This window comes from Myotis nattereri, assembly GCF_964212035.1.
Source record: "Myotis nattereri genome assembly, chromosome: 13".
NCBI lineage: Eukaryota > Metazoa > Chordata > Mammalia > Chiroptera > Vespertilionidae > Myotis > Myotis nattereri.
Window position 1 is genome coordinate 51858682 of NC_138088.1, and position 13158 is coordinate 51871839.

Genomic DNA, 13158 nt, shown 5'->3' on the forward strand with positions numbered 1-13158 from the left:
GCCCCTGCGACTGGCATTAAGTTCCGGCGGCCAGAGGACGGGCGACCGCAGCGCATTCCACGGTGAGGCCAGAGGGGCTCCGTCTTGGAAGAAGGTAGTTTCTGCAGATGCGGGCGCGAGCTCTCGGGGGCCACGGGGGCGCGAACCGCACAGACTGGGGTCCAAGGTCCGTCTGCGGAAGACCCTTAAGGCTGAGTCCTGGGGCCCAAGTCGAGGTGTAGACTGGAGGCAGCTGCGGCTGGGGGAGGGCGGTTGATGGGGGGGGGGGGGCGCAGGACTCTGAAGAGCGCCAGTCTTCGGAGGCTGGGAAGCCTGCAGGGCGCGCTCTCCCGGTTGCGGGATTGGGACGCTGGTTGGACGGCAGGTTGGCGGGGCGCGCTGTCCAGGTGAACTTTGCACGCGGCCATTTCTGCCGACGGTGGCCTCCTGGGGGCTGCAAGCGCGGCGGCGGGATCGCCTGGGTCTCCGCCAACTACCCCGCACGCTCGCCGTGGCGCGCGGCAGCTGGACGGAGGGGGCTCCGCGGGGCCGGTGTGCGCGCGGCCACCTTCCCGGGACGCGCGGCCCCTTGTGCCTCGGGCGCCCCCCACCCCGGGACCAGGCGCCGGACCGTGGCGCGTAGTCCGCCGCCGGACCGTGGCGCGTAGTCCGCCGCCGGACCGTGGCGCGTAGTCCGCCGCCGGACCGTGGCGCGCTCCTCCGCGACGGTGCGCACCGCCGGCTTCGGGGCGCGCCAAGCGGACGGGGCGGTGCCCGCGGCCCCGGTGTCCCGCGGGCGTTTCGGCGACTCCTCCCACGCCAGCGCGGAGCTTTTACTTTCGTTTCGGTGCGCGTCGCCCAGACCGTTGCTGCAGCCGGAGAGAGACGGCCGCACGCTCCGGCGGCCCGGCTCCAGAGGAAGGTAACTGCGGTCCCGCCCGCGCTTTCGTCTTTCCCGCCCGGCCGGCCGCGGCGGCGCGCCTCCTCCCTCCTTCCTGCTCCCTCTTCCGCCCTCCGCCTTCCCTTCTGTAGCGCGCGCTCTTCCGGCCGCCGGGACCGCAGTCCGCGAGAAGCTGGGTCCCGTGCGCTGGGCCGGCCCGACCGCTTGCGCTGCAACTTTGGGGAGAGGGCTGTCCGCGCCCCCAGCATCGCTCGCTTGGATTTGCTTGGTCTCCTTTCCCTCCTAGCCAGCGGGCTGGCGTCACCCGGTACTAGCCAGTTTGGGGAAAGGAGAGGTGGGTTTAGAAGGGAAGGAGCGGTTCTCGCAGGGCTGACAGCAAGGGCTCCCGAGACGCTGGGGCTGGAGGTTCCAGTCCCCGCCTCCCTGCTTGCCAGCCGTGGGGCCTTGGCCTCTGGGTTCAATGGGAATGATGACGAGCCCAGGCTAAAGGCTGCAGCGAGGATGGGAGGAGCTGATTAGGGTGCATAGCAGTGCCTCCAGCGAGGCTTAGTATGCCACACGTGAGCTGTCATCATTGTTGGGGTGTCCTTGTGCTGGGCCCTTGAAGATGCCTTGAGGAAGTGAAAAAAAGGCAGGGCTGCCAGGCACCTGGTAACCTTAAACCGTTGTATTCAAGTTATCCATTTATGGGGCAGTAAAATTACCTCTGGGTGGTTGTGTGTGGGTCAGGCCCAAGTCTTTTCCTAAGCTTAGATTGAACGTCTGGGCTGGCTGGCAGCTTGGCTTAACTTTTTCTTTAAGGCTGTTTCCTCTGGAAGGATCTACACAGCCTGGCCTTCCTCCTTGATAGGCAGTTGTTTCCTAGATTCACAGCCTGCTTCTGCCTTCTTAGCTGTGTGGCTTTAGGCAGGTGCAATACAGGCGAAGGCTCCAGTCTCCTGTCAGTGCCTGAGCATCAGGTGACAGCGCTGTACCTGAGCCCCCTCCTTCTCCAGTGCGGGAGGGAAGAGGTGGAGGTCCTCAGAGCTGCTTCTCTTTGAGTCTTTCCGAAAGATTGTCTTCATTGGGGCCAAGAATGGGGTGTAAGATGTATTATGTCATTTTTTTTTTTGGAGGAAGCACCTGCACCCCTCCCCCCCATTAAAAAAAAGTGATTTCCTGCCAGATGTGTACCAGTCGCCAACGAAGCGTGTGTGGACATAATCACTGGAGGGTTTTAGTTTTGTTTCCATAAAAGCTGCTTAACATATGGATGTAATTTTAAAATACCAGTGAAGATTGATAGTCGAAGGTTACCTTGGTCTTGAGTAGCTCAGGCCGTGGTGATAATAGGGAATATTGATTGAGCATTTAGAATGCGCTTCGCTGTGCTTTGCACTTTACGTGCATTGTTTCTATCAGCCGACAGCCGCCCGTGACAGAGGCATTGTTGTTTGCCCACTTTACAGATGAGAAAACTGAGTACTTTGCTCAAGGTCCTATGGCTAATAGGTGGAGGAGCTGATTCAGCCCCTGATCTTCTGTTTACCCTGACTGGGCTCTCCGCGGCCCTCCCTGGGCCCCTTTAGTTCTGTTGTGTGTCTTGTATCCACAGTTCATTTGGGACACTGAAGAATTTAAAAATTTTAAGCGCCTTTCCGTTACAGCATTTATAAAGAAATAATGTATTGCGTGCCTGCCATGTATCTGGCTCTTTTCTGTGACCAAAGAAAGGATCATTAAGATAAGCTCTCGGTCTGCAAATAGCTTGACTCATAATGGATAAGAGTAATGATTAACCTAGAGTGCCTGTAGATGTACACTGTTAATGCTTTGTGTATATTGTACAGGAATTAATTTAAGAGAAGGTAGATGTATTTAACAGGTGAGTATGCAGTATCCCATGATGATCGCTCTTTGAGCCTGAGCCCCAAGCAGGGGACACATCCAGACAAGTAAGGCCAGATGTGCCCGCAGCAGAGACCGGAGAGCTGAGATAGGCCTGGATTTTCATGGTGGGCTGTGAGGACACATGGAAATAAGGGGTGAACACCAAGACTTGGCTTCACTGAAATGATGTGACTGGGGTCAGGCACCCCCCTCTGTCACTGCCCTTGCCCTGGGTGAACTTGGTTTCACTCAGAAATCAAGCCCAGTGTCACAGGCATCAGAAAGTCACTGAATGTTTAGGCTTGCAGACTTACAAGGGCCAAGTCCACCACGCTGGCTTGTTTTAGACATGCACTCCAGCAGGTTGTTAGAAGGAATGTTTGCTGCCCCCCTCCCCCCCAGACTGTTCAGCATTAACCCAGAAAGATGCTGTAGATTTCCTACAGAACACCCTTCTGGCACTGTGTTTGGAGGGAAATCTTTGGAAAATTCCCACTACTGAGCCATGGAAATCAGCCTGAACGTCACCACTCTGTAGCTAAGCCCAAGTGTCCGGGAAGGAGCATGAGCCACACTTCTCCTTTGATGATGCAGGCCAGATGTTCCATGAGTGTGCAGTTTTCTCTGCCTGCGCACTTCTCCCTTCTTACCCTTCCCAGATCTCTGGTCAGACATTTCCTCCGCTGAGACCTTCTCCAATTCCTCTGAAGCTTAGTCAGTCCCTCTGGTACTCGCACACACCCAACAGCAGCCCCACATTTGCGGCTTCCTGTTACGGGAACGATGCCTTTTCCCCAACAAGACAGGACCAGGTCTGTGCTCCAAAGTATATCCCCCATGTCGCAGCACGCAACCTGGCGCTTGAGACATCGAGTACACAGTCATCGATGCGTCTTCTCAGCCGTGCCAACATGTTAAGTGTTTGCCTTTCATAGGAGCCATTTTGCTAAGCATTCTTTTTTTGTTTTTGTTTTTTTAATACAGTGGTCACATCGTTTTATCATCATACAGCCTAGATCCAGCCTCTAAGATTAGCGATATCAAAAGGCTCAAGGCTTATACACCACGTGGTGAAGTTAGTGTCTTTTTCTGATGGATCATATATAACTTGAACTTGCTCATTTTGAAAATATTTCAGTGCTTTGCTAAATACCAATCCACACTGAAAGGTAATTAAGTCTGTATGAAGGAGATGAAATAAAAACTATTGAGCACTTCCGCGTACCCGGATTTACCCTTCTCTCTGAGGATAGGGTTTTATCTATAGATTTTGAGAAATATTTTGAGTCCTGATCTGAAAAATCTAACTGCCTCCGAACTGGAAACACGTTGGTGGCCATGGGGCGGGGCCTTCGTGATGTGCTGAGAAACAGCATGGCCACCTGACTTCTCAAGGTCATTGTAGAGATCTGGGCGGACTCCCCCTCCGTCTCTCCTCACTGTCCAGCTCGGCCCTAAGGGAAGCTGGAACATGACATGATAATGCCACGTAGAGCTCCAGGCAGCTAGGTGTGCTTTGCCATCTTGGACACGTCCCCCTAAGCTGGACTCCTTCTCCTCTCCACCTTCCAAAAGGCATTACTTGTGCTCTGGGACACCGTACATTCTGCCAAATCAATGTCAAGTTATTAACTGTCTTCAGCCTCAGCTTCCTCATCTGGCAAACATCCCGAGTGAGCCCAGCAGGAATGCAGACTTGCATCTGCCAATCGTGTTGTGCTCTGTGCCGTGGCTCAGAGACGGAGGCGAGTAGACTTAGGGTCTGGAGGAGGGGTGCCTTCGTTCTGCAGAGCCGATCCCTTCACAGGGAAGGAAACGGGACTTGATTTAGGGCAAAGGACTCAAAAGCAGGCTCTGCTTCTGACCAGCTGCATCACTTCTAGCAAATTCTCCTCCCAGCTTTTCATTCAATTAATATTTATTTAGGAAGCACCTCTGTGTGCCAGGAGCCTGTGCCATGATGAACTTACATTGTCGTGTTTGAGCCAAGCAGTAAGCAGAGTGCAAAAAAAAAGGACAAACACAAGGGCTGTAAAGGGGATAGGAATTGGGAGGGGGTGGGGGAATGGGGGCTGGTGGGATAGGAGTAATCCAGGAGGACATTTCTGCAGAGGTGCCATTTACGCTGAATTCTGAAGATTGAGAAGTAGCCAGCTGGGCAAAGAGGGTTTATCCAGCAACCATGTGGGTGCTGACTTCTAGAAAGAGAACCAACCATGAGTCCAGACAGAACCTGAGATCAGCATAGTGTGCCCAAGGGAGCTGGGAGCTAAATGGTGAGGGGTGGTCTCTGGAGTGCCTGTTGCTGGTTAAAGGTCTGATTCCTACTATTTACTGATTATGTGGCCTGGGACAAGTTATTAGCCTTTCTCAGACTCAGCTTTCTCATCTGTCAAAAGGCAATTATTGCTCTGTCCAGGTAGCTCAGTTGGTTAAAGTATCGTCCTGATACACCAAGGTTGCGGGTTTGATCCCCGGTCAGGGCACATACAAGAATCAACCAATGAATGCATAAGTGGAACAACAAATCGATCTCTCTCTCCTCTCTTCTCCCTCCCTCTTTCTCTCCCTCCCTCTCTCTCTCTCTTCCTCTCTCTAAAATCAATCAAAAAATATTTTTTTTAAAAAGGCAGTTATCAAAAAAACTGACCTAACAGCGTTTATTGGCAGTATTAAAAAAAAGATAATACTGATAAAACAACATTAAATGTGAATTTTTATTCTTATATTGTTATTTTTACTTCTTAGAGGGAGTGGTAGGTGAGTAGGAGATCTTATCGGCTGATAGTTTTCCTAGATCAGGAGTCAGTGCACCTATTTTGTAAAGAGCCAGGTAGTGAATATTTTCAGCTTATGGGTCATATTATCTCTTGCCACAATTGCTCAACTCTGATTGTGGTGGGAAAAGCAGCCACAGACAGATCATCAGTGAATGGGTAAGGCTTTGTTCCAATAAAACTATACTGCTAAAAACTGATGGCGGGCCATGGTTTGAAGGGCCTTAAAGTCAAAGGAGTGGGGTTAAATTTGAAATTGTATGTTCTAGGGATCTCTTAAAAACGATCAAGCACCAGACATATTTGAGGAAATCTGTTCTGGGAAATCCTGTGAAGCAGAAAGAGAGTTTTATACTGCAGGTTGCTCCTTTTTTGAACTGGGTTTGAGCAATACCTGGCAAAGGATAAGCACCTTATAACCTGTCAGGAATTCAGGGGAGTTTCTTGTTACAAACCTTAACGTACCTTCCACAGCTTCTCTTACACAAGGAACATTGAACAAAATCATGGATGCCGGATTACTAGTAGAAGCTCCCTGAGGACAAGGACTTGATGTTCTTCCCCACTGTGTACCGTCTCTGGAACAATGCCTGGAATAGAGTTAGCATTCAGGCATTTGAATGAATTGATGGGGCAGGAGCGCAGCCCTGGAGCCTCCGTGTGCATGAGTGCTTATCTCGAAGCTTCAGTAAAAACCTCGTCACCGACTGAGTGTTATTTAAAAACATCACACTGGATACCAATTTTCTGTTTTGTTTTTCTCCTCCCAGATGGCAGACGATCAAAACTCTGTCGATCAAAACTCTGTCGGGGAGCAGGGAGCTGGGGAGTCAGCAAGTGAAGATGCAATTGATGCTAAGCCAGATCGGTCCTCCTTTGTCCCCTCCATCTTGAGGTAAGTTTCCTTCCTGGCTGGGTTAATCAGGGGCCTGGGCCACTTCTCTGCTTTTTCCACCCACCCACGGGGAGGGGGATATTCAGGGAAGAGCGTTTACGCTGTGCAGGGGAGGTTTGCACAGGGTCCTGCTGGCTCTGTGTGACTAGGTTCCCCCGTGTACTCCTGTGTTGCTGGGACAAGCCCAGGTGTGGGAGAAAAGCAAGCCATGGAGTCTCCTGCCCAGAGGCTGTGTGTCTGGGTGGCAGCTGCCCAGGATTGAGGGGCTGTCCTAGCCAGAGGTGACGTGCAGCCACAGCCGTTGGGCGTAGAACCTGGGCTCACCCCCACCCTGTGCCTTCAGAGGCGCTCCATTGAAAGGACAGCATCCTGTCTACTGAGTCCCACTTTTTCCCTTACTGAGTTTACTTGTAAATTCTGAAATCTCACATTAAATATTAATAATAATCACTTTGTGTATTAAACTCTTGTACGCCAGCTCAGTATTGCGTGCAGTCCTTATATGCTGGGAGCTGGTCCATGCTTGCTGTTTCAAGGGACCTGGCATATATGGCATACTGTTCTTAATATGTTTGCTCACCTTCTAGGCACTATGTGTTTTAACCAAGGTCTCTGAGAAAGGTTGTTTCCCCAGGTAGGGATTTTCCCCTGAAGTTAGGGAGGGAATAAAACCTCTTAACTAAGTGCCAGGTGGGTAATTAATCACTTTAACTACGAACAATCATGCTTAAGCTACATAATCTTTACTCCCTGGAATGGAGATAAGAAACGCCCTAACCTTTGGAATAGAGATTGATAGGATTGGAATCAACTGGTATAAATACAGATGTAAGAAGACAGAACGAAGAGAGACAGAAATTGGCACAGAACCTACACAGAACGTTCTCTAGAGACAGAAGAACTTCTCTGGAGAGAACATGGCAAAAGATCCTGGACAGAAACTGGCCTCAGAACCTAGAGACAGAACCTAGCGAGAGAACATGGCAAAAGATCCTGGACTGAACCTGACTACAGAAATTGGCAAGAGAACCTGCCTAGAACCTGGTGACTGAACCTGGCTGGAGAACCTGGACAGAACCTGGCTGGAGAACCTAGCGAGGGAACATGGCTACTGAACCTGGCTGGAGAACCTGGACAGAACCTGGCTGGAGATCCTAAGCAGAACTTCGCTGGAGATCCAGACCAGAACTTGGCTGGAGATCCTGGCTAGAGATCCTGGCTAGGCTGCTGATCAACTGAACGCTGTCTTCGTGTCATTCCTTCTTCGCTGACTCCGTCTACACCTTTGTGGACCCCTGGACCTGCTGGGGTTGGACCCCAGCACTTATAACCCCAGGAAATGGTTGTATTGCTATCACCATTTAATGGGTAGGGAAACTGAGGTGCTAAGAGGTCTAATAGCTTGCCTTCTGAAGACAGTTAAAAATGGTAGAGCTGAGATTAGAACCCAGGTGGTGCCAGCTTCACCCACCCATTTCATGGATCCGCTGTGCTTCCCATTTAGAAGTAGGGCTGCAGAGACGTGGAGGAGCCTCAGACCCCACCTTAACCCTGGTCTCAGAGGGGCAAGTGAGTGGGGCTTCCTGAAAGAGACGGGAACAGTCTGTGGGTCAGAAGCATCAGACTTCTTGATAGCTCCTAAGCCAAGCCCCACCTGGGAGAGACAGCCGGGGCAGGGGCGGGGGGCGGTTATAGTTGAGGTTAGGGGGGCTCCCAGGCAGCACTCAGGATGGGAAGAGCTGGTGAGGAGGGGCAGCCTGGCTCCCTGAAACATCCTGGAGAGCTTCGGGTCATACCATCCCAGATAAAACTAAGAAAAGTGGGAAGACCCCAGCATCCTGGACCTGAATTCCATTGGCATTTACTGGCTGCCATTTAGGGTCAAGAACACCCAATGAAATGGCCAGAACAGAAAGTTCCAGCTCCTGAACATTTTAAAGGCATATGGTCAGTTGGTCCAGGCTAAGCCTGTAGAGCAGTGGCTTTCGAATGTTTTTGCTTACAGACCCCACCCTACCAAATAATGTCAGGCTACACATCCCCCTCATACATTTTTAAGATGATACCTAAATTTCTTGTCAAAATAGTTACAAAAATGTAATATTTCAGTTTTCCAACTCTTGAGTATTTGGGTTAAGCAGATTGGTTTTGAAGTGAAAGAGGAACAGAAATCAAGTAATACTCATTTTATGAGTCTTAGCATATGAGTCTTTTGATGTACTTTCCAGAAACTATGAAAATGAATAGTGTATTGTAAGTATTGACATTTAAAAATAACTCCTTTAAACCTATCCAGTGGAATCTAAATTCATACTCTTAATTTCTCGTAGATTAAGTTACTGTTCCAGCTATGAATTCACAGTTGATCTAAACAAATGTTGATAAATCATTAGCATTATTGTCAACATAAGAAATGTCCAAACCTGTGGAAAATTTTTATAAGTTTATTTGGGGCAAACTGATGACAGATGCCAGGGAGCAAGATCTCAAATGCTCTGGAGAATAACAGTTTTGAAGTTTCTCTTCTGCATTTGACATTAAGGAAGGAAATACATGGAGGTGGGAGAAAGCAAGGCAAGGATTAGATTACGGACAGTTAACAACATTATGTGCTCTTTTGAGAGTTAATACCCCCTCCAAGGGGTATTACTTCTGGCATTTCAAAGGTGTGTTAACTTAGGTGCACAAGAACAGTGGAAGGGCTGGCTTAAAACTAAAGAAGTCATAGGCCTGGAGACTTCCAGTCAAGGTGATGGTTAAGGTAAATGATACTCTGAACCTCCCACAACCACATCAAAAGTACACCTCAACTACGAACAACTATCATCCAGAACCACCTGAAATCTAGCTGAACAGCAGCCCTACAATTAAGGATATAAAGAAGAAGCCACATTGAGACTGGTAGGAGGGGCAGAGACCCGGAACCAGCTGGTCCCACACCTACTGGTATGTGTGGTGGTGAAGAATCAGGAGGATAACTTGGCTAGAAGGTCCCCCTTGAGCGGCGAAGGCTCCCTCCCCAGCCTGGATCACCAGTGCAGGAAGAGGAGTCCCCACATCATCTGGCTATGAAAATCAGTGGAGATTCTGGGTGAGTCAGAGGGCTGCTCAAATCCCAGGCATCCTTTTAAAGGCCCCAGAGGAGGGACAGTAGCTCAAAATGCACAGAGACATACCTGGAGGAACTGAATTACCTGGCTGTGGGGCAAGACTGGAGGGGCAGCTCTCTGGGGCAGGGCAGGCACCATTGTTTCTTTGTTGAGCCCTCTCCCACCCAGCTTGCTTGTCTGAGTCTCTGTTAGCCAGGGTAACAGTGGTCTCGCTCCCCCTCCAATTCACTCACAGGCCCGAACCTCTTTCCACTGCTTTTCTTCACAAGCAGCTGACCTGACCCTGTGCTGAGGACTTTCGTAAAATCTCTGAAAAGTACCCAAACCCCAAACAGGCAGTGTCTACTTCAGCTGTACCTCTTGCCAGGTGGCCCCAAACTTGGCACCAGTAGTAGCTGGCCTCGGTTGGCAGCATAGCCTCTCTCAGGTGCCTACAAACCCAGCACAGGCAGCTACCAACCGCAGATCACTTTGTAGCTCCGACCAGGTGACTCTGGGCACAGGCCTCAGCTGACCTTGGCCACCAGGCTAGTATTATAAGAAATGTTAAAGGGTCTTCTTTAAGAAGAAAATATGTGTAATAAAATGGCAATAACTACATACCTATCAATAATTACTTTAAATGTAAATGGAATTTATGCCCCAATCAAAAGATAGGGTGGCTGAGTGGATAAGAAAACACACCTCGTACTTATGCTGCCTACATGAAACTCGCTTCCTGTCGAAAGACACACAGACTGAAAGTGAAGTGGTGGAGAAAGATAGTTCATGAAAATGAAAATGGGGAAAAAAAGCTGAGTTAGCAATACTTATACCTGACAAGTAGATTTTAAAACAAACACTCAGCAATTCCACTAGACTCGCTTCATATCGAAAGACACACACAGACTGAAAGTGAAGTGGTGGAGAAAGATAGTTCATGAGAATGAAATGAAAAAAAAAAAAAAAAGCTGAGTTAGCAATACTTATAGCAAACAAGTAGATTTTAAAACAAACACTCAGCAATTCCACTTTGGGATATTTTTCTGAAGAAACCCAAAACACTCATTTGAAAAGATAAGTGCATCCTATGTTCATTGCAGCTTTATTTACAATAGCCAAGATATGGAAACCTACATTTCCATTGATAGGCAAGTGGGTAAAGAAGATGTGGTACGTATATACAATTGGAGTATTACTCAGCCATAAGAAAAGAATGGAAGCTTGCCATCAGCAATACATGGATGAATCTAGAGGGTATTAGGCTAAGTGAAATAAGTCAGACCGAGAAAGACACATACTATATGATCTCATTTAGATGTGGAATCTAAAAAAACAAAGGAACAAACAAAAGAGAAACAAATTCATAGATACAGAAAACATTTTGATGGTTGCCAGATGGGAGGGGTGTTTGGGGAATGGGTAAAAAAGGGGAACGAATTAAGATGTGCAAATTGCCAGTTGTAAAAATGGTCACAGGGGTAAAGTACGATACAGTCAATAATATTATAGTAACTGTGTATAGTGCCAGATGGGTTCTAACCTTATAGGGGTGATCTTTTCATAAGTTATATAAATGTCTAATCACTATATTGTACACCTGAAAGGAATGTAATATGGTATATCAACTATAATTGAAAAAAATACAAAATTATTAAAAACAAAAAAGTGATAGGCCTGGGGCATGACTACCCACCGTGACCTGCCCAGTTTGGAATTTATGATCTGATCACCCTGTGAAATTACTTCCCATAGAATCCCTTTTATTCATCCACATTGTTAAGTTGTTAGTCACCAAAGTAATTGTTAAATGGAAATTGTGTTGAAATTGCAACCTGTAATGGAATGGGTTGGCCTTAAAAGTTAGCTTATAAATAAGTAGACAAATAGTACTTATTGCTAGAAAGAAAGATATTTAGTATCATCTTTTTCCTATTTTTTTTTTTTGAGATAAAAGCTCTGAGGAGCCATGAATAAATGCATGGGGTGGGCAGGAGTTTTGTTCAACTGATGTCATTAGTTCTTTGAATTCCTTCCAAGTTCTGTGTCAAAAAATGACAACTCATCTAGGTCCTTCTTCAGTTGTTTTGAAAATTAAGAATTGGGAATTACCTGACTTTCAAAGAATTGTTATTCAGCCCTTAGAGACACTTATATTTTCAGTTTCTGGGACATACACCAAAGAGGCTTTATCAAAACTTCTCTAATAACCGTTAATCAAACCTGTTCCTCTTTTCCTTAGAAGCAACTTGTCTAGCCCAAATACTCAACAGAGATACGTTAATTTAAAAAGCATTAACAAACGTTTGTTAGTATCCTTGTTTTTTCTTCTTGGAAAATGCTTTTAGACCATATGCTTTAAAAAGAAATATTCTTTTTGTTAAAACCTTGTTGCTACAAATGGAGTTTATTCGTTTATGGGAAATGTCTGCTGTGTAATTTAGTGGACAAAGCCAGTTCTCCTTATCAAACTGTTCAGCCACCCAAGACTTGCTTTCCATCAGTCAAGGTCTGATACCATTTATTTTCTATTAATAAATGTGTTATTTGATATCCCCGTGAAAGCCATCTTGAATTCTAATTCTTGGATAGATGGATGATGGATGGGTGGATGGTTGGAAGGGTGGATGGATGGATGGATTCTAATTCTTGGGTGGGTGATAAGAAAGGAAGGAGGGAGGAGAAGGCACAAAGCCCAGTGCTGTGTTTACCTCCTTGAACAGGTGTTTGCTTTGCTCTCACTGGACTTTAGCTTAACAGTGATGCTGTCTTTGGGAATAATCAGGGTGCTCCCTGCAGCTGATGGCAGGCCCCTTCTTCCTTCTATCCCATCCCCAGCACCTTTCTCCAAGGCCTCAGAATTGCTGTTTTGTAAGGCATTTTAGGGAGCAGTAACACCCAATACCCATCTGTAATTGAGGACAGACTGCCCGCCCACCCTGCCCTGGAGACCAAGGATTCTGGGAACTGGAAAGAAGCCTCCTTTTCTCCCAAAGCCTGAAGGGCACTCGCTGGCCTGGGGTAGGTAGTTCAGTCCCATCCTGGCTTTTTTGTCTCATTGCCACTAGATGGCACAACAGCATCATTTTATTGCCATTCCATTGGGGCTTGAATAAAATCCAGCCTGTTCCTTAGGTTCATTTAAAAACAAAAATTTATTAAAATTGTTTTTTAATTTGATTATTGAAGAACATTTGGAAAACACATAAAACCACAAAGGAAAAACCTCTAAGTATTAATTTAAAATTAGTAAAGTGTTGGGCTTTTAAAAAATGGTTTAGAAGAAATACCTTATGGCCCTTGCCAGTTTTGGTCAGTGGATAGAACATCGGCCTGAGGAGTGAGGGGTTCCAGATACAATTCCGGTCAAAGGCACATGCCTGGATTGCAGGCTCGATCCCCAGTAGGGGGCATGCAAGAGGCAGCCAATCAATGATTCTCTCTCATCTGTTTCTATCTCTCCCTCTCTCTTCCTCTCTGAAATCAATAAAAAGACATTTAAAAAGAAAAAGAAATACCTTATGTGCACAGTCGACATTCATTATGAGCCCTAGTTTATGGAACAAAACCTAGTGTCATCTGTGAACGTGAAGAGGGCTCCTTTTCATGTAAAGGTGACCCTAACACCTAGCACAGGTTACCTGCCAC

General features: G+C 47.5%; 1 protein-coding gene across 2 annotated transcripts in view; it reads left to right on the plus strand.

Annotated features, from left to right (window-relative positions):
- Positions 1-13158, plus strand: part of CASP7 (caspase 7) — a 28488-nt gene continuing 15330 nt past the window's right edge. The window contains exons 1-2 of one of the 2 annotated variants that reach the window (XM_081105435.1): positions 1-94; positions 6297-6421. In XM_081105435.1, coding sequence (XP_080961561.1) covers positions 6297-6421 — 125 coding nt within the window. In that variant the 5' untranslated portion in view covers positions 1-94. Of the gene's footprint in view, positions 95-844; positions 902-6296; positions 6422-13158 lie in introns of those variants that run through there. The other variant, XM_081105436.1, reaches the window with a different exon arrangement.